Source organism: Eretmochelys imbricata, chromosome 11, assembly GCF_965152235.1.
Source record: "Eretmochelys imbricata isolate rEreImb1 chromosome 11, rEreImb1.hap1, whole genome shotgun sequence".
Taxonomy (NCBI): domain Eukaryota; kingdom Metazoa; phylum Chordata; order Testudines; family Cheloniidae; genus Eretmochelys; species Eretmochelys imbricata.
This window is the reverse complement of record NC_135582.1, coordinates 16,870,682-16,891,754: the sequence shown is the minus strand read 5'-3', so window position 1 is coordinate 16,891,754 and position 21,073 is coordinate 16,870,682. Positions and strand designations below refer to the sequence as shown.

The 21,073-nt window shown below is 41.3% G+C and overlaps 1 protein-coding gene across 1 annotated transcript in view; it reads left to right on the top strand.

Moving 5' to 3' along the window:
* The window catches only part of ACTR3 (actin related protein 3), a 50,775-nt gene extending 40,097 nt beyond the window's left edge, over window positions 1-10,678 (top strand). Inside the window, exons 6-12 of the mRNA XM_077829808.1 lie at window positions 633-740; window positions 4,325-4,468; window positions 5,466-5,639; window positions 6,916-7,008; window positions 7,874-7,999; window positions 9,372-9,455; window positions 9,870-10,678. Of these exons, the coding sequence (XP_077685934.1) occupies window positions 633-740; window positions 4,325-4,468; window positions 5,466-5,639; window positions 6,916-7,008; window positions 7,874-7,999; window positions 9,372-9,455; window positions 9,870-9,965 (825 nt within the window). The 3' untranslated portion in view covers window positions 9,966-10,678. The remainder of the gene's footprint in view (window positions 1-632; window positions 741-4,324; window positions 4,469-5,465; window positions 5,640-6,915; window positions 7,009-7,873; window positions 8,000-9,371; window positions 9,456-9,869) is intronic.
* Window positions 10,679-21,073: the final 10,395 nt, after the last annotated feature.

Genomic DNA, 21,073 nt, shown 5'->3' with positions numbered 1-21,073 from the left:
TTCGAACAAGAATTGATGTTTAAACTTGCATCCTTCAATGAAATCAGTGGAACCATGCCAGCTTACACCAACAGAGGATCTAGCCCAGTGGTTTTCAACCTGGGGTCTACAGACTATGTCTCAGAGGTCTGTGAAAGATGGTTGTTACCATAGAACAGTGGTTTTAATCTGTGGTTCATGGACCCCTTGGGACCACCTCCATTTGAAATTTTTTAGGGGTCCACAAATGAAAAAAGGTGGAAAACCACAGATCTGCCCCTTAGTTTATAAGTGTATTTGCCTATAAAAGGAAACTAACTAAATGCCAAACTCTAATAATTCTAGTACTTTTGTTTAGAATGCAATACATCTTCAATTCCCTTTTCAGTACATGGTAATTTATGCTATATTAGTGTCAAAATACAATGTACTTGTTTTGTTTCCATTGTGCTGTAAGGGAAAAATGAAAAGTGTTCAAATATTGAGGGCTTAGGTTATTTTGCTTCAGTTGTGTTTAAATAGACTTTGCTCACTTTGGCTTTTTTTGTATTTTCATTCAAAGGGTATAAAACATCAGCTGTAGAGGAACCTCAGTATAGGCTTTATGCATCAATGTAAAACTAAGGTTCAAATTCTGCTTTCTCTTTTGCAAGGCTGTCCTTGCCTTAGCTGCATCTTGGACATCAAGACAGGTAGGAGAACGGACATTGACTGGCACAGTTATAGACAGTGGAGATGGTGTTACTCATGTCATTCCTGTGGTAAGTATCAAAATATCAAAGCCGCATAATGTAATGCTATATCACGCATTGTAACCTTGCTGAAGTGAACATTGATATGGGTGGCTTTTGTTGTAGTTAAAACATGACTGTTACTGAATGACCTCTGGCAACTCTCACCTGCGGCCCTCCTATGCTAAGGTGCTGAGAACTGCAGAGCACTCTCGTTTCCTCATTAAAAGTCAGTGTTAGTTCAGTGTCCTCAGAAGCTCACAGAACTTGGCCCTTACTCTGAATCAATTTTGTCATCTGTAAACTAGAACCCTAATATTCATGTACATCAAATGTTCTATATTAAGGTCAGAACTTTCACTTATCCAAACTGTTAAATCAGAAAAATTACAATTCTAGTTATCATACAGCAAAGATCAAACAGGTAGGAAAATTCCTACATGACTCAAATAATAAAGTTGGTTAACAGACTTATAAGATCTTAAAAATAGAACATATAATTATTTTATTTTATAACTAATGTATAATTTTATTAAATGTCAAAGTGTTGTTTTTGCTGTAGGCATGCAATGCAATTTACAGAATTGCACACTGAAAGTTTTATAATTGGAGTATATACTAGTTTTCTTCTCCAGATGAATGGAAATACATCTCTTTTCATAGCTGTCTTTTGAGGAGAGAATGGGTATCTGGTGTTTTGTAGGACCAGTCTTACAAAATAAAGAACTATGTAAATGAGCTTACTAATTGTAAATTAACAGTACGCTCATTTGCTTGATTCATTATATTGGAAAGTTACATTGGTTATGATCTAAATGTGCTTTACAGTTTTTCATCTCAGCTCAGTGAAAAATACTATGTAAAATATTTCAGATTAGACTCTTATTAGAGATGGCGTTTTTCTGCTAAGGCTTATTAGATTACTGAAATTTCAACTCTTGTAATGGTAAGTTAGGTAGTTTTTATTATGCTTAATCGGTTTTAAATGGCTATTAAAAGACAGCAGAACTTTCTTAATATTTTAACTTAAATAGATGAACAGGTTGTACGTAATTTTTTTTTGGTATCACTTGGACAGTTAGGGGACGATATATTTACAAAGGAGTTTCTTATTTCCAGCATTTTTCAACCTTTAGCATACTAAAGCAAATACCCAGGATGTAGGCTTAGACATCCAGCCAATTGACTGGTCAGCTGACCATATACTTGACTCTTGTCAAATATTCCGTCAAAATTGCCCTGATGTAGGCAGCAGCTACGTTTTTGGGTGCATGAGGGTGCCATCTGTTAGCCTACTGAACTGTCTTGATCACTCACTTCTGTAATTCTTTCACTTTTCTTTAGAACTTCATTTCATTGTTTCACAATTCTCTGAGTTGAAATAACTTAGTTAAAAGTACTTTTTATGTGTGTAATTAGGCATAAGTATCTATCTTAGGCTAAGCCTATTGGTGACCATAAAGTCTTACTCTTTTTTTTTGGTTACTGTTCTAAGAAATTAGTGCTTTAAAGTATTTGACAGTTTTCACATTTATTTGACCAGTCAGTTAACTAATTATTTTTGGACGAGTCAAATGCCCATCTATACTCTAATGTAATGCAATAGATGAAGTACTAAAAATGTAAGTAGATGAAAAGGAATTGATAGATGAAAATGTAGTCTCCGCAATGAGGCAGACATACATGTGAATTTCATTTTGATCATTTTTAGTTAAAAATACACATTTTAAGTATGGGTTTGCTACTTACAAAATGTTTTAGCTCATTATTAAAATTTCAGAGATCATGCAGAACTTGAAATAGTTAAGACATTTCAAATATTTTAAATACTGTAAAGAGTACTGCATATGCTGTACAAACAGTATATCTGATAATAGAATAATTTAGTCTTCTCGTTTGATCTTCCTTTTTAAAGGTTGAGGAATCTAATCTCCTGTTAAAACATATGCAATTTACAAGTTAATCCACATGAACACCAATATCCTATCACTTACGATAGAATTAAACACCTGCCTCCCCTATCCTTCTTTATGACAGGTGAGGATAGGGAGGGTGGAATCATAGAAGATTAGGGTTGGAAGAGACCTCAGGAGGACATCTTGTCCAACCCCCTGCTCAAAGCAGGACCAACACCAACTAAATCATCCCAGCCAGGGCTTTGTCAAGTCAGGCCTTAAAAACCTCTAAGGATGGATATTCTACCACCTCCCTAGGTAACCCATTCCCATGCTTCACCACCCTCCTAGTGAAATAGTGTTTCTTAATATCCAACCGAGACCACCCCCACTGCAACTTGAGACCATTGCTCCTTGTTCTGTCATCTGCCACCACTGAGAACAGCCGAGCTTCATCCTCTTTGGACCCCCCTCCCCCCCTTCAGGTAGTTGAAGCCTGCTTTCAAATCCCCCCTCACTCTTCTCTTCTGCAGACTAAACAAGCCCAGTTCCCTCAGCCTCTCCTCGTAAGACATGTGCCCTAGTCCCCAATCATTTTTGTTGCCCTCCCCTGGACTTTCTCCAATTTGTCCACATCCTTTCTGTCGTGGGGGGCCCAAAACTGGACGCAATACTCCAGATGTGGCCTCACCAGTGCAGAATAGAGGGGAAAAATCACTTCCCTTGATCTGCTGGCAATGCTCCTACTAATGCAGCCCAATATGCCGTTAGCCTTTTTGGCAACAAGGGCACACTGCTAACTCATAGCCAGCTTCTCATCCACTGTAATCCCCAGGTCCTTTTCTGCAGAACTGCTGCTTAGCCAGTTGGTCCCCAGGCTGTAGTGGTACATGGGATTCTTCCGTCCTCAGTGCAGGACTCTGCACTTGTCTTTGTTGAACCTCATCAGATTTATTTTGGCCCAATCCTCCAATTTGTCTTCGTCACTCTGGACCCTATCCCAGCCCTCCAGCATATCTACCTCTCCCCCCAGCTTAGTGTAATCTTCAGACTTGCTGAGGGTACAATCCATCCCATCATCCAGATCATTAATAGAGATGTTGAACAAAACCGGCCCCAGGACCGACCCCTGGGGTACTCCACTTGCTGAATGAAAAATGATAAAAATGGTGGACCAATGTGATGTGCTAAATGCCATTTTGATCACTTTGCTGGACTTTGCTGGTCTCCTCCTCTCATCTCTTTTGCCCGTATGGATTGTAAACTCTTGCATACTTAAGTGCCTACAACTCTTGAGTGCTATTGAACAGTAGTGGATGAGAGAATGCCTCTCATCATTCAATGGCACTCACTTTCTCTGACTTAAGGAGCAAATAGAGAGTAAGATGTTTACTTTAAGTGCTGACAGAATGGATGTGTCTGGTCCCTGTTGCCTGTAAGAATGGTAACCAAATGCAGGGCCTCAGAAATGGAGCGTAAAGAGCTATGAATAACGGGAATGTCCTCAGGACTCCATCAAGGGTGCAAGATTATGAGAGGGATTGTGTGTGTAAGTGTAACTCTGATAAATCTGAATTGTGGTAGTGAAGACCCAATCATGTAAGGATGTGACTAAGCATTTTCAGAATCGCACTCTATATGCTTCAATAAGCAACTATTTTTTTCTGAAGCTGATGAAAGGCATTTTTTTCTCCTTCTCCAAATTAATGTTACTTCCAGGCTGAAGGCTATGTGATTGGCAGCTGTATCAAACATATTCCAATTGCAGGACGAGATATAACATACTTCATTCAGCAACTGCTGAGAGAGCGAGAAGTAGGAATTCCTCCTGAGCAATCCTTGGAAACCGCTAAAGCAGTGAAGGTAAAATGAGAATTCATGAATGGCAGAGTTATACCACAATATACATTTATATTAAAATCATATTAAAAATAACTCCCTTCTTAATGATACTCTTTTTCTAAATGAGACTATAAATGTTGATATTTAAATACCTAAAATATAACATAATATTAATATACCAATGTCCGTCTAGAACCATCTTTTCCCCTGAGAGTAACTATTGTAATACTTAACTGGAAACTCTCCTGGTGCTATCTGTAAAATGAAAAGCCATAATTGCTTATCGTTTTTTGATTCACACAATGCACAGTCAACCTGTGGAACTCGTTACCAGGGGATGTTGTGAAGACCAACACTATAACTATAAATTATTTAGTTTCATAGAGGATAGGTCCACCAGTGGCTATTAGTCAAGATGGTCAGGGATGCAACCCCATGCTCTGACTGCCCCTAAGCCTCTGAAGATGGGACTGGACGACAGGGAATGGATCACTCAATAATTGCCCTCTGACGAATCTGGCGTTGGCCTCAGTCTGAAGTCAAGATACTAATCCAATATGGCCTTTCTTATGTCCTTATGACTTCTTCTGCATAGGTAGCTGTCTTTTTTTTCCTGCAGTACAAATCTGTTATACCTGATCCACTGAAGGATGTTCATCTATGAAATACATTATACATTTAGTACTCCTTTTTCATTACCATAGAATTTGAGGGAAAAATGGAATCAAAACCAACTTGCTCCCAGTGATGCATAGAAATGATTTGTAGAAGCAAAGTTTATTATTTAATTGTACATAGTGTCAGCTGAACTCTTTTTTTTTTTTTTTTTTTTTTTTGGTACTCTACTATGGAGCTACTTACCAGCTTCCAACTCTTCCCAAGAGCCTGGACCTTTTTTTAAAAGGCCCCTTATTTGTATTATATGTAATTGGGTTCAAACGGCTCCATATTGTAAGTACCATCATTTTCCTACTATTTTGGGGAAGATTTCTACAAATGTGTGTATTTAATTTTTCAGGAGCGCTTTAGTTATGTCTGCCCTGATTTAGTAAAAGAATTTAACAAGTATGACACAGATGGTACAAAATGGATTAAACAGTATACCGGAATCAATGCAATCTCAAAGAAGGAATTCACCATTGATGTTGGCTATGAGAGATTCCTGGGGCCGGAGATCTTCTTTCATCCTGAGGTAAATTGGTGTGAATTATAATGGTCTTCAGATTTTTTCAATTCAAGCTGTAGAACAGCAGTTTAAAATTGGTACACTAAAATCTAAATGCATTTGAAAGATGTGAAAACTTGCCTCTCTGTTTATATTTTAAAGTAGATAATTGCTGCTGTAAAAAGCGAGTGAGTTTTACTTCTTGCTATTGGGTAACCTTTCAGTATACAAATTAAAGCACTTGAGCAGACACAAACAGTACAACCCTAGAATGTTTTAAAGAATTGTATTGCTAATATGGGTTATTGGTCCTCTCTTCTCCTCCTCCTCCTCCTCCTCCCCCCCTAACCCCCCCCCCAATGTGGTCGTGCATGGTTCTGTCCAGTCATTTAAAATACCAATTTTAATTTAATTAAAAATTTTCCCCCTCACTTCCAATTCTGTGCCACTAGTCCTGTTTTCAGGGTCATTTTAGAAAAAGCAGATAGGAATAACTCTACCTATTTCTTCCTCAGTTCGTTCGTTCTTCTTTCTCTTTCTTTCTGTTGTCATGGCCACTTCCTCATTCTGAGTTAAACTGTGTGCTTCAGTACCGAGCATCTGAGAAGGGTGGGAGGTCTTTGAACTGTTGCAAAAGAATCGTTAAAGTTACAAAAGCAGTACAAGAGAACAATTGGCAAAATGGGGGAAAAAATCTAATCACTTTTCTTTTTAACCTTTTACTAAATGGCCATTAAAATACTCAGGTTTCTGTTTCCAGTATTAGTTAATGGTTGCATATGTACTGCAATAAGATGGCTTGCTTCATTTATTTTCTCCCCTCTTCTGTTTGGTATAAACTGTGCAACATTTGACTTGACCGTTTTCCATTTGTGAATGTGCGGGAGGGGGGAAAACCCTCAGAACATCCTTCCTATTACTCCTGCATGTACTAACACTGTTTTTTCAATTAAGGACGTGTCTGGGATTAATCTTGAATTTTCCTTTCTCTCTTTCTATTACATGTTGATCTCAAGTACTCCGACTCCCTACTACTAATGAGCTTTCTTCTCTTTCAAGTTTAATTGTGTTCTTACTTTTCTCACTTCCCTGGGATCCCCTGGGTAACCTGTGTACGCATAGTAGGTCAAGAAAAAGGGTTTTGCTTCTAAAACGCAGAAAAGAATTACTGCTGTTTCAAATTGCACTTTGATTCTTTTTCGAATTAAAAGTGCAAGATTTTTGAAGTATGTTGGTTTAAAATCTTGATGTTAGCTACCTAATGACTGCTGTTTTTTATATCCAATTTGACTTCTGATTTTAGTTTGCTAATCCTGACTTCACACAACCCATTTCAGAAGTAGTAGATGAAGTTATTCAGAATTGTCCGATTGATGTTAGACGTCCTCTGTATAAGGTCAGTAACAGTGAAGCTATTTTAAAATAGTTTTGTTTCAGTGGGGTCCAAACATGCATGTCCTTTACTAGATATAGATGTCATCTTTTTATACAGTTGGTGGTAGATTTTTGATTAAAAGCAAACTGCACTGTCATTGGGTCTAACATACAGAAGAGCACTCAGAGTGAAGAAATTTTCACTAACCGTTTAATTTTAACCAGAATTGCAATTTGAACATTTTAATCTATTTTAATGTTTCGGGACCGTAGTACTGTTTAAAAAAAGGAGAGGAAAAGGGTTAAAAATGAGGAAAAATGTTGAGGGAAAGAAAAGATGATGGTAGGGATCAAAGGGAATTTTAAACCTTTTTGTAAACAATTTACTTTTCTTAAGAGGAACAGCCCAAATTATGTGTGGTACTTTATCTAACGTTTTAAAATTTAAATAATTTAAAACATTCTGTGTAATAACTTTAAAATGCCATGTCAAATTGGTGACCATAGGTTGAATATCCATGTCCAGGGCTGAATAAATATTGAGGAGCTAACTTTTAGAAGTGACTAGTAATTCTTGATGCCTCAATATTGGGTGCCCACATTGAAACCCTGAAGAGGTCTGATATTCAGTCATGCCAAGTATCCAAGTTCTGAAAAATCAATCCCCGGTAACGTCTCTCCTATAGAGTACCCAAAAATGGAGGCCCCTGAAATCACTAATCAGTCAGAAATTTAGGTCTGAGTCCTTGTAAACAGGAAGCACCCTTAATATAATTATAATAATCAGCATCTGTCTTCACTCTTACGTCAAAGACTAATATCTAACTTTTGATAGTCTTAAAATTACTTAATGACCTATTTCTAATGTATATGCATATTCATTATAGAATATTGTCCTCTCTGGAGGTTCGACCATGTTCAGGGACTTTGGTCGCCGTTTACAACGAGATTTGAAAAGAACTGTTGATGCCCGACTGAAACTCAGTGAGGAACTGAGTGGTGGCAGACTGAAGGTTTGTTTCCTTAGCCAATACATTAAACTAACGTTCATGACTCATGTATATCTCTTTTTTTTATTATGCTTTTTTTTACTGAAAATTCTAGGTCTTAAGTAACAAGAAATTACTGCAATGACACTCTTCTGTTTGTATTGTCATTTTGAACTAAAGTTGATTCTTCTTTTATATAAAGATTTTCTAGATTATTTTAACAAGGATTAATATACTGTAATGGGCTCCTGAGAATAATCTCAACACAAGTATTGTGTAATAGAGCGCTATGGTGCTGCTTCCCTTGCTTCACAGCTGGGCTGCCCATCCCTTGCTGCACTCATGAGCTGTAGAAATCTCTGAGTATGTCTACACTGCAATTAAACACCCGCGGCTGGCCAATGCCAGCTGACTTGGGCTTCTGGGGCTCGGGCTAACGGGAGGCTGTTTAACTGCAGAGTAGATGTTAGGACTTGGGCTGCAGACCAAGATCTGGGACCCTCCCATCTTGCAGGTCCTATGTCCCCATGGCACTGTTGCTTTTAATGTCCTAGTGCATCCATTCAATCACGGCTGCCTCAGCACCGATACAGGACTCCATCCCAGACCACCTACCTAGGCCCTTTGTTCTCCCCAACAGTAAATCAATTACTGAAAAATCAAAACACATCAGACTTCCTTATTGCATCACCTTAAATAACACTATTAGTAGTTGCAAACAATAACCTTTCAAAATGATGAAACTTATCTGCAGTGATTGCTTGAAACACTCGCAGAACCACAGCACCTCGCTTCCCTCCAATAAATCTTTCCCTCACACACACATCTTATTTCCTCAGGTTACCTACCACACTCGCTAAATTTCAGTCAACTTCATGCACTCACACCCAATACACACGACACACCCAAATATACCCATCATTATCAAACTACATCATACACACTGTTGCCTGCAACACCAATACTCCAGACAGTCAGGAAACATCCATTTCTAACCACTCTAAGTTTGGTGTTACAATTTCTGTTTTGTGTGAATGTAGAGAGGAAGATGCTGCTTTGTAGGTGATCCAATTTAGAAAAAGAAAGCTATGGCTGTAGATTGCGAAGTGATGACACACGTCTGAGATAGGAATTTCATGGTTTTTATTGTGTTTATGTAGGTGGAATCACCACATGAAATTTTAAAAATTAACGTTTTAAAAATAGTTTTTATTTGGGAGAATAGTAGGTGTGTGGTAGTTGTGTAAATATAGCGTAGTGCAAATATACATGCTGTGTTTAAGAAATGATTTAATTATGAGCACTGAACTTAGATCTGTAAAGAAAAACGTACACACTCTTGAGTGTTACTAGTAATAGCAAGTTTTAATTGTATTCATTTTGTTTTCCTTTATAGCCCAAACCTATTGATGTACAAGTCATTACTCATCATATGCAAAGATATGCAGTTTGGTTTGGAGGATCAATGCTGGCTTCCACAGTAAGTTGGTTATAAAACTTAACATGGTTCAGTCATTCTAGGTACACTTTGGAATCCTATTCTGTCCTTGATGCACATTCATAACTCCTATTGATGTGTTTGGGGAGGCGCATATAAACGCCTTTGAGTCCAGTGAAGACTTTAGAGATTTAAAGGAGCAAATGACAACCAAGTGTCATGAAATGTATCTGTTTATAATAGTTACACGATTCTGAATGAGTATTCTTATCGAATACTATATTTGGCTTTATGGTCAAATGTGAGGTCTGTTGTATGGATTTGTTTAGCAGTAATTCAGAACGAAGTACAGAGTTTCCAAATTCAATAAACCTTTGTTTTCCCAGTTATTATTGAGATTTACGTATAGTTGAAATGCAAGCAGAGCATCTGACTTTTTGTTTTCCTCTTTTCCAGCCCGAGTTCTACCAAGTATGCCACACCAAAAAAGATTATGAAGAGATTGGTCCTAGCATCTGTCGTCACAACCCAGTGTTTGGAGTCATGTCTTAAAACTGACCTCAGAGGGGTCAGGGCTAGGGAAGGGGGGGAAAGAGGGTCTTTCTGATTACTTGTTTGTCTGGATGGCGGCTATTGAAGATAACAAACATGACTTGACAATAAGAAAAAGCCCAAACACAATTAAACAGGAATATTTTAATAAGTGTCTCAATATGCGGATATAGTGGAAAGCCAAAATAATTAAGTGTTTTTCTTTAGATTGAATATTTGAACCTGTGCGTAACAAAACAAAGAAGTGGGTTTTAGTTCTTTCTGTGCCCTGATATTTTGTATATTAAGGAATTATCCAAGATTTGATGGGATTTGACGGTGTGTAGATAGTCAGCTCTCTAATGCTTCAATTGTACTCTTACATGTGTACAACGCAAGAACTTGTTTATATTTCATACTTTTTTATACTTTGAGGAAAAATATCAATTAAAGAAAAACTGTAATATTTGAGGAAAAAATACCAGTGACCACCTTAATGGTAAATTTAAAAAAATATATATATAGGGCACATGAAACTTACTCATGTGACTCTAGTTATTGCAAATTATGACCAGTCTAAGCCCTCGGTTCCAACTTTGCAAGTGCTTTTGGAACGAAGAAGCTAGTATCTTGGGTTAACCGATGCCTGCTAGTGCTTTCTGATTACTCGGTGCATTTTCATTCTATTTCTTGCTTAAAAAAACAAAAGTAAAGACAAGACTGTTGGACCAGTATTGCAGTTCCGTAGTGTCATTTCTAATTAAAAAACAAATAATCTGATTATCAGAAGTGGTATATTTTTAAAGCCTAACACCATTCCAATAAAGGCACACCATTTCTTTTTATATTTGTGTGAGGCTTTGTTGATCACATTGCACGAAGTCTTCATACACTCCTCAGTTGGTTTGCAAGATAGAGATCGCTATGTGCATTGCTCAAACTAAAGTGAAATTTTTAGAACTGAAATTTGTATGGCATCATCTAAATTAATCAGTCTATACATCTCAGTATTTCGTTTTATTCATCTCCATAGCTTATTGCTAAATTTTTTTTTCATTTTAGTTCCTGTCGTGGTTTGCAGGAGACAGCATTGCCTTTTTTCAATTTTCATAGCTTATGTGCAAAAGTAAAGTGAAGCGCAAGTTTTTTTTATAGTTTCTAGAAAGAAGTTGGATGTATTTAATGTGATCATCTGCAATTGCTGTTAATGTTTGAACACAGAAAATACAGGGAAATCTTTCTAAAGAATGTGCAGCCGGAGATTTTCTGCTGGACTCACAAACTTAGTTAAACCAGTTTACACAGAAGACCACAAGAGGGAGATATTTTACTTGAGTTTTCCCCCCAACTGAAATGAAAAATGGAGACACTAGAAATCAAGGGTAGAGGAAAGAGATGAACGTTTAGATGTGATATCTTTCAGTCACTTGAAAGAGAAGAGAGAGTATGACAAATGAGACCATTCTTTCCAGAAAACGAGGATAAATATGGAAAGGCATTTTTACAACTATTACTAAGACATTTTTTGTGGAGAAGCTAAAAATAAACAGAACCTTGAAGCAAAATAAGAAACTGTTAAACAATCATGATATAAATTTATCTTTATCTTTTTAAATAAAACTCTAGGTACGATTCCTATTCTCTCCTGACAACTGCTATAATTTCATTGTGCTTTGTTCGTTGGTTAATATCAGTGCAAAAACATTGCACTTGGCTTCTAAGGTAGACTTAGTGGCTGGAGCATAGTACTTGGAGATGGAAGTTTGAGTTCTATTCCAAGCTCTTACATTAACTCAGTGTTTGTCCTTGGGAAAGTCTCTTAACTACTCTGTTTGTCAATCTATAAAATTATGGATTATACATCTCATGTATATTATAAGGATTAATGTTCTGCAGCACTTTCAAGAAGTAAAGTGCCCTATGAGTAGGCTTTACCAAATTCACAGCTGTGAAAAACGCGTCATGGACCGTGAAATCTGGTCTCTCCCCATGAATGTGGTCTTTTGTGTGCTCTTACCCTATACTATACAGACTTCATGGGGGGAGACCAGCATTTCTCTAACTGTGGGTCCTGACCCAAAAGGGAGTTGAAAGGTTATTTTGCGGGAGGGGTCACAGTTTTAAGGTCAGGCTTGACAAAGCCCTGGCTGAGATGATTTAATTGGGGATTGGTCCTGCTTTGAGCAGGGGGTTGGACTAGATGACCTCCTGAGGTCTCTTTCAACCCTGATATTCTATGATTCCATGATATTGCCACTTCTGTGCTGCCTTCAGAGCTGGGCAGCCAGAGGGCAGTGGCTGTTGGCCAGGCGCCCAGCTCTGAAGGCAGCACCCTGCCAGCAGCAATGCAGAAGTAAGAGTAGCAATACCATACCATGCCACCCTTACTTCTGCATTGCTGCTGGTGGTGGCTCTGCCTTCAAAGCTGGGCTCCTGGCCAGCAGCTGCTGCTCTCCAGCTGCCCATCTCTGATGACAGGGCCGTCGCCAGCAGCAGCACAGAAGTAAGGGTAGCAATACCGCAACCCCCTCTACAATAACCTTGTGACCCCAAACTCATTTTGGGTCAGGACCCTTACAATTACAAAACAATGAAATTTCAGATTTAAATATCTGAAATCAGGAAATTTACAATTTTAAAATCCTACGACCATGAAATTGACCATAATGGACTGTGAATTCATAAATAGATAAATTCATGTAGGATAGGTCCATCAATGGCTATTAGCCAGGATGGGCAGGGATAGTGTCCCTAGGCTCTGCCAGAAGCTGGAATTGGGTGACAGGGGGATGAACAACTTGATGATTACCTCCTCTGTTCATTCCCTCTGGAGCATCTGGCATTGGCCACTGTTGGAAGACCAGATACTGGGCTAGATGGACCTTTGGTCTGACCCAGTGTGGCTGTTCTTACGTGAATTTTGGTAGGGCCCTACATATGAGTGCCAAGTGTTCTAGAATTGCATTCCGTACTGCAGCAGCAGGGAAATAGCAAGTTGCACACTTCAGTCAGTCTAGTCTTGAAGGTAAAGCTGTATGTACAGCTATAGTAGTGCTGTTGTCTGGCGGAAAAGTGAAGTTCAGTTGTGCCTGTAGCTTTTGAGGCTTTATTTTACTGTATTTTGCAAACAAGAATGATACTTTGCCTGAAACCCATCCAGCCAATAACAGAATACTGTTAAGATGGATATGCTGCCTGAATTGGGTTCAGGAAATAAACTACTGTTGCTTAAATTAATATCTATTTCTTAACACATCTGCATTGAAAAATAGCAGAAATCCCTCCACCTGAGAAAAGGAAGAGGCTAACAAGTGGTGTAATGTAGGGGGCCCAACCTGCAGCCTGTACATGACACACCAGAGCAGCATTTCATAAGGTCTGCAACCTGTTTCAACACAATATATTAACAGCCAATTCATTAGTGTTTTGGTGTCAATGTTTGCATCATTTTGGTTTACACAAGAGGGTAAATAGAAACAACCTATGTACAGTATTGTCTGTCTAAATACATACGAAACAAACTGGACTTAAAATATAAATCAGTACAGGTGACTTCAAATTTTATGAAAATATGTAGAATTTGCTTTGCCCACACAAGCTCATTCTTAGGTTTATGTGGCCCTCCTGTGTAATAAGGTTGGGCACCATTGGTCTAATGTGTTCATCAACAAGTGCCTTACGCATCAGCTAATACCCAGTGTAGTAAAGTGTGTGTGAGAAATCTGAAATTGCTTTTAAGGTAGGAAATGTAGTGCCAAACACACATTAAATAAAAACTCCATTTTTTGATGGTCTCCCCTATACCACTATATTATTCACACAGTTGATTTAGGGTATGTAGATAGAAGACCCTTGGTACAACCATGGCTGGCCTGAGTCAGCTGATTCAGGTTCATGGGGCTCTTGCTGTGGGGCTGTAAAATTGCAGTATTGATGCTCAGACACAGTGCCATCGGATTTTTATTGCAGGTACCCAGACTTCCAGGACAAGCAGGTGCATGAAAGATGGACCCAGATGATTTAAGTGTATTTAACTTAGTGTCCCTATCCATTGTTATCTAGCCATCCCCCCCCCTCATGTATGTTTAATTGGGTCCTGTGTGGTGTTTAAAGGGCTCACACCATATAATCAACAACTTGGGGTTGATCCTCCTCAGCCTAACCCCTAGGCCTCAGCTCACTTGTAAATCCCCTTGCATGCCCCCTCAACGAGGTGACTGAGGGAACCAATGGGGACCTTAGTCTGTGAAGACTTTAGGACTCCACTTCTCTTCATGGTCAAAAGGTTCTCCAGCCATAGTCCAGGTCTCATTTATTGCTGGGAGTTGGCCTTTTTAACCTACTTCTACATTGGATGTCGGCCACATGGTGCAGCAGACTGAACATTCCTCTATTCCTGCATGCAATATGTTCCTATTCTTACTCCTTTCAACCTGAGCTGTTCTATGGTGCTGTGAGGAAGGCAAAAACCTGGCAGCTGGTCCCTGTGGCCCAATGTGAAACAATTATTTCCTAGTCCTCAAAACAGGCTATTGGGCAGAACTACAGCATCCCGGACACACCAACATTCCCACCTGTGGGGGAGGAGGAAGCAGCAAGATAGCCCTTGGTCTCGGCTTTAAATTGATAGGGGGAGGAGAGGAAAAGGCTTCTTAATCCTTCCCTGGCTGGCCAATGGGAAGCAGAGGAAACAAATGCACTCTGAGCCAGGAGAGGCCTCTTCACCAGCTTGTCTTAGCATGACCTGTGTCTGCCCTACTGTGGTCCATCCCCCTGTTGGTCTGATCCAACTTTCCCTGCTGAGATGGGGAGGAGCATTTGAATACCAGCAAGAGAGCTGGAGCAGATGAGAATGCAAGTGCAGGAAGAAAAGTCAAAATGGTACTGCAGTTCTTCAGGTGTCTGCGATATGACCCTCCCTGCCATCCTATCAATAGGCTAATGAGCATGCTGGCAGTGTCAACTGGGTGCACCTGCAGAACATACTTTCTTCTTCAAGTAGTGTCCCAATGGGTGCTCTACTTCAGGTGTCTGTGTGCCCCTGCACCTCTAGCAATATCTTGGAGATTTTTGGTAGCAGTGTCCCATTGAGCCCGGGCATGTGCTCTCCCTCCCTGCTGGTCTGCCTCGAGGCTATTTAGCACTACAAGGGCAAATCCTTCTCTACTGCCTTTGGCCTCTGACTGAACTGAGCAGTTGTCCCTTCTTTATCTGTGTCATTAGCATAAGTAGTGTTTGTTTTGTTACCTTTGTTCTCCCTAAAAGTACTCAGGCTAGTATTTTATTTTAGGTTTCAGAGTAGCAGCTGTGTTGATCTTTATCTGGAAAAAGAAAAGGAGGACTTGTGGCACCTTAGAGAAAAATAAATTTATTTGAGCATAAGCTACAGCTCACTTCGTCGGATGCATGCAGTGGAAAATACAGTGGGGAGATTTTATATACACAGAGAACATGAAACAGTGGGTGTTACCATACACACTGTAACGAGACTGATCAGGTAAGGTGAGCTATTACCAGAAGGAGAGAGGAAAAAACCTTTTGTAGTGATAATCAAGGTGGGCCATTTCCAGCAGTTGACAAGAATGTGTGAGGAACAGTGGGGGTGGGGGGGGAATAAACATGGGGAAATAGTTTTACTTTGTGTAATGACACATCCACTCCCAGTCTTTATTCAAGCCTAATGTAATGGTGTCCAGTTTGCAAATTAATTCCAATTCAGCAGTCTCTTGTTGGAGTCTGTTTCTGAAGTTTTTTTTGTTGAAGAATTGCAACTTTTAGGTCTGTAATAGAGCGACCAGAGAGATTGAAGTGTTCTCAGACTGGTTTTTGAATGTTATAATTCCTGACGTCTCATTTGTGTCCATTTATTCTTTTACATAGAGACTGTCCAGTTTGGCCAATGTACATGGCAGAGGGGCATTGCTGGCACATGATGGCACGTATCACAGTGGTGGATGTGCAGGTGAACGAGCCTCTGATAGTGTGGCTGATGTTATTAGGCCCTGTGATGGTGTCCCCTGAATAGATATGTGGACACAGTTGGCAACGGGCTTTGTTGCAAGGATAGGTTCCTAGGTTAGTAAACACTAAGTGTTACCTGATCACTCTCATTACAGTGTGTATGATAACACCCATTGTTTCATGTTCTCTGTGTATATAAAATCTCCCCGCTATATTTTCCACTGCATGTGTCCGACGAAGTGAGCTTTAGCTCATGAAAGCTTATGCTCAAATAAATTTGTTAGTCTCTAAGGTGCCACAAGTACTCCTGTTCTTTATTTTATTTTATTTTATTCCTTTGGTTTAAAAAGAGAAAAAGGAAAAGAACTTCACTTTCCTTCCCTGTCTGGGGGCATTCCCCCCCTCCCCAGGCATCTAGTAGAGCGGCATAGAGAAACCCTTTGGTACCCAATGCAACAAAATTCCCATCTAGGAAGTGTTCTGCACCTTCCCAACCATTGATACCAACTACAGACACTCCTCTGGGGTTCTGGATGAGCCTTTGGTAACACAGGTACTCAGATACTCTGGAGACCTGTGGCCTCAGTACCCAGGGAGAGACAATTACCATACCATCTCTAAAAAAGTGGCACTAACAAACTTTTTTTTCTGGGCAAAACTGTCATTTAGGGAGTGCTCTGCCTAACTATCAGTACTGACAATGTACCATGGACCCTCCTCTGTGGTACCAAATGAACCCATAGTACTGCATGAGCTCTGGTACCCTAGAGACCTGATGAATGGGGAAGAACCACAATGCCCATTACTTGGTACCAGGACCCCGGTATCGAGCACATCCCGGCACCCAGAATCGCTCTTAGCACTGGGCTGTATACTGCCAATACCCCAGTCAGTGGCACCCTCACCCACTGACAAATCTGACGCTGGGCAGGAGGAGATCATTCCCTGGCCCCTCAAGGTGGCCCACCACCACACTACAAGGGACATCCCCAATTCCATCACGCCAACCGCCTGTGCCTGCCTTCCTGCCTCTCCCTCCCAAGGCCATATTGTAACTCTTTGGGTATAAACACACACATGGCGTGACTGTCTCCGGTATCTCTCAGGGAGAGTCCACCGGATGGTTTGCTACGGCCTGGCACCTGAGTCAGGGCAGGAGAGCACCTGAGCCAGAACAGGAGAAAGAAGCGGGAAGCGGGCGGGGGGAGAGAGAAAAAACACACCTGAAGAGGAAGCTACCTCTTCAGCACGCTTCTCCTCATCTCTCCCAGATGAGACTGTGCTGCCCACCCTTCATCACTAGGTGAAGATTTAAGAACTTTCTGGATCTTACCAAGAGGGTGGCAGATGAGCTGCAGATTCTCTTACAGGAGGTGGCAGATACACATCACAAGTTGGTGGAAATTCTGCACACTACCTTCTCATCTAGAACTGTCCTCCCAATTAATGAGCTGATTCTAGATCCTACCAAAACCATCTGGCAGAGCCAGCCTCCATCGCACCAACCAGCAACAGAGTGTAAACAAAAACAACCCTACATCTCTCCCCAAAGAGGCAGACTTTGTTTTCAACATCTGCAACCCAACTCCATCATAGTGGATGTGGTTAATGCATGAAGCAAGCAACATAATGCCAAGTTAACTCCATATGATCAGGCTTTGCAAGGTGGCGTATTCATCAACAACATTACTGTTTAGAGTCATAAATTACCGAACTGTCATGGCCAAAACAATTTTGTTAAATTTGGGAAACCCAGGATGTTTCTGAAACATTACTGGAAACACAAAAAGAACAGATTCAGACCATTCTTAGAGAAGGTCAGTTAATAGCCAGACCGGTCCTAGAGACACCACTGGATGTAGCTGTTACAGCTGCCCACCCAGTCTCCATGACAGTGGTACTGAGGTGGGTTGTGGGGTTTTTTTGTTGTTGCTGTTCGCTACACCTCTCTAGATTGCCTGAAGAGCTACAGACTTCCAATTTGAAGGGCCAAACTCTTTGCGGAGAAGACAGATTTTCCCTCCACATCCTGAAGGATTCTCGGACCTCACTACACTCCTTAGGAATCTACACTGTGGAACAGAAGAGAAGATATACCTCTCAACCTCACCACAGATCACAATCTTCTCAATACTCACCATCTCTGTACTGTTATGAGCCACAGTGTAAGAGGCGCAGGGCTCAAAAGTGAGAACAGTCTGCACCCCAGTCCATGACCTCTCAAACTGCCTCTTATAAGCACTTTGATGAGCTGGTCAGGGGACTGAACAATGATACTTTACAGCATCAGCTTCCATCTGTACACCTGTCACGCCACTCAGAAATCACCTTACCTTACTTCACAGCAGTTAGGACCAGCTCTAGAGCAAAGAGATTGATTTCTAGCCCTGAACCTACAGGGTGCCTACTTCCATAGCTCAATACAACCATCGTACAGGAGATTTCCTACTGCTTACCTTTGGGGCAGGATCATTATAGGTACAGACTGCTCCACACAGGGTAGTCTCCAAGGTTCACTTCATTGTAGTGGCATACTAACCCCGGTACAGTGACTGGACTTGATCAGCACCAACCTGGTGCAGTACAAGCAAGAGTGCTCCTCTCACTACCCACATTCACCACCCTGGGACACGTCTCCCTAATATGCTGGGGAGCTCACCTACACAACAACAAGGTTCAGGACAAATGGCCTTCCACAGAAATGACCTTCCATATCACTCTTTTGGGGCTAGGGGCTGTCAGGAGTGTCTGTGCACCAATTCTGCTTTTCATCAAAAACAACACACAAAGGTTATGATGGACTTAATGTGACCTGTATGTTTTGTATAAACTGCCAAGGAGCTGCCAGATCGCCCTCCCTCTGCAAGACAGCATTCAAACTTTGGAATTGATGCACCCATCACAACGTGCTCATCGCAGCTGTCTGTCTACCAGGGATACAGAATGGGATAACCAACAGTCTCAGTTGGAATTTTCTCATGACAATAAGTGTATACTGAATTCACAGGTGCTTCAAGATATAGCCACCCTTTGGGGAAACATTCACTGGCAGTTGCCCTCATCTTTCCAGCGGACAGCGCCCACTTGTATGTCTTTTCCCAGTTTCCTACCCTATCCAAGATTCTGTTGAAAATTCAACAAAACAAAGTGAGAGTTACTGTGATTGGCCCTCTTGACTATGACAAGGCTGGCTCCCTTATCTGATGCAGACGCAATATGCCCTCCTGTTCCTCTGATGTCAGCCCATTCCTCACCCACTCTCTCAAAACAATTGGCTGACCCTTTACTCGAATCCATGGGTCCTCTGCCTCCAGGCTTGGATCTTTCTTTGTTCCAAGGCTTAGAAGCAGAATGCTCTGACAAGCTGAAACACATTTTGCAACGCAACCACAAGTTGACCATCCACATACCTATCTTCAAAATGGAAACGACTCCAAGTTTGTACCATTCCAAATGGAGAGACCCATCCTCATCTTTCCTCCCTCTGATTTTGCACTACATTTTAAACTCTCACTCAGCTCCCTTAAGGTACACCTCATGGTGAAAATGGCTTCCCACTTGGAGTTTGCTCAACCACTAATGCGTAGACTCTTTAAGGGCATTGGGACTCTCTTCCCCCCATGTGACACCACCCGCTGCAGCCTGGGACTTTAATCTAGTTCTCAGGGCTTGGACTAGACCTCCCTCTGAGTCCAGGGCAACTTGTTCTCTCCTAAACCTGTCCATGACAACAGCATTTCTAATTGCCATCACCTCAGCTAGGCACATAGGAGAAATAGCGGCCCTGATGGCACACCCATCATTCATGGCCTTTGTCTTTAAAAAAACAAATAATAATAATAATAATAATAACAATAATAACTCTAGGGCCATATTCCAAGTTTCTCCCTACTTTTTCTGCACTTTCCATATGAATCAAGAGATCCATCTCCCTGTTTTTCCCCAAAACCACATTGTGACAACTGGGAGACAATTGTGCATATGCTAGATATTAGAAGGACATTAGCATTCTACTTGGACAGGACTAAGGACTTCAGGAAATTCCCTAAACTCTTCCTTTCATCCACTGAAAGATCCAAAAGCTCTGAGTTATCTCCTCAAAGACTATCCAAATGGGTCTCTAGTTGCATTAATCACTTAGCAAGGGCGCAACTTGCTTCTGTCCATACGCACTCCATGAGATCAGTTCCTACCTCAATCACATTCCATAGGGATACTCCTATATCCCCAATCTATAGAGCAATGATTGGGGCCTCTGTCCATACTTTCGCAGAACATTATGCGATCGCTGAAGATTTGGCCACTGACACCGTCTTCGACTCCACAGTACTCTCTATAGTAAAAGTCTCTGCTCCAAAGTCCCAGCCTCCAGTGGTGGGTACTGCTCCGGAGTCACCTACAGTGGAGCACCCAGAGAGACACTACTCGAAGAAGAAGAGGAAGTTACTCACTTTGTGCAGTAACGATGGTTCTTCGAGATGTGTGTCCCTATGCGTGCTTCACAGCCCGCCCTCCTCCCCCTACTTCGGAGTTCTCTATAGGGCTCTGTGGTAGAGAAGGAAGTGAGCGGGGTTCACCCACGCAGTGCTAAATAGCCCTGAGGCAGACCACGAGGGAGGGAGAGCACATGCGCAGGCTCAATGGGACTCTGCTACCAAAAATCTCTGATTAGAGGTGCAGGGGCACACAGACACCTAAAGTGGAGCTTCACCATAGGGACACACATCTCGAAGAGCCATCGTTACTGCACAAGGTGAGTAACTTCCTCTTATCTGGAGAAGGGGAGCTTAACAAGGTGAAGCCCACACATACAGGAAAGGGGCAAAGTTTGCTCAGGATGAAAGGTTTCTAGGGACAGCCCGTGACCTCTAGTAGCAAGGGGAGCCTGGTTCAGGCAGGGACTATTTCCCTTTCTTAGTCCCCTGTTCCCTTTGTTTGGGGGCAGACCGGCATTGCAAACCTGATGTGGACAAGAGGCCTGTAAGGCTGTTCGCAGCCAACAACCTGTGGTCTGGCCTGGGGAGCACTGCCAAGTACTAGAGGTAATTGGACTTAGAAAGAACCCTGGGAGTAAGCTGAACTCTTGCTGGGAACAGTGAGATTGCCCAGGAGCGGGGGGCGGGGAGGAGGGGGGGGTGTGCTCCTGTAGGGGAACCAGGGACAGAAGA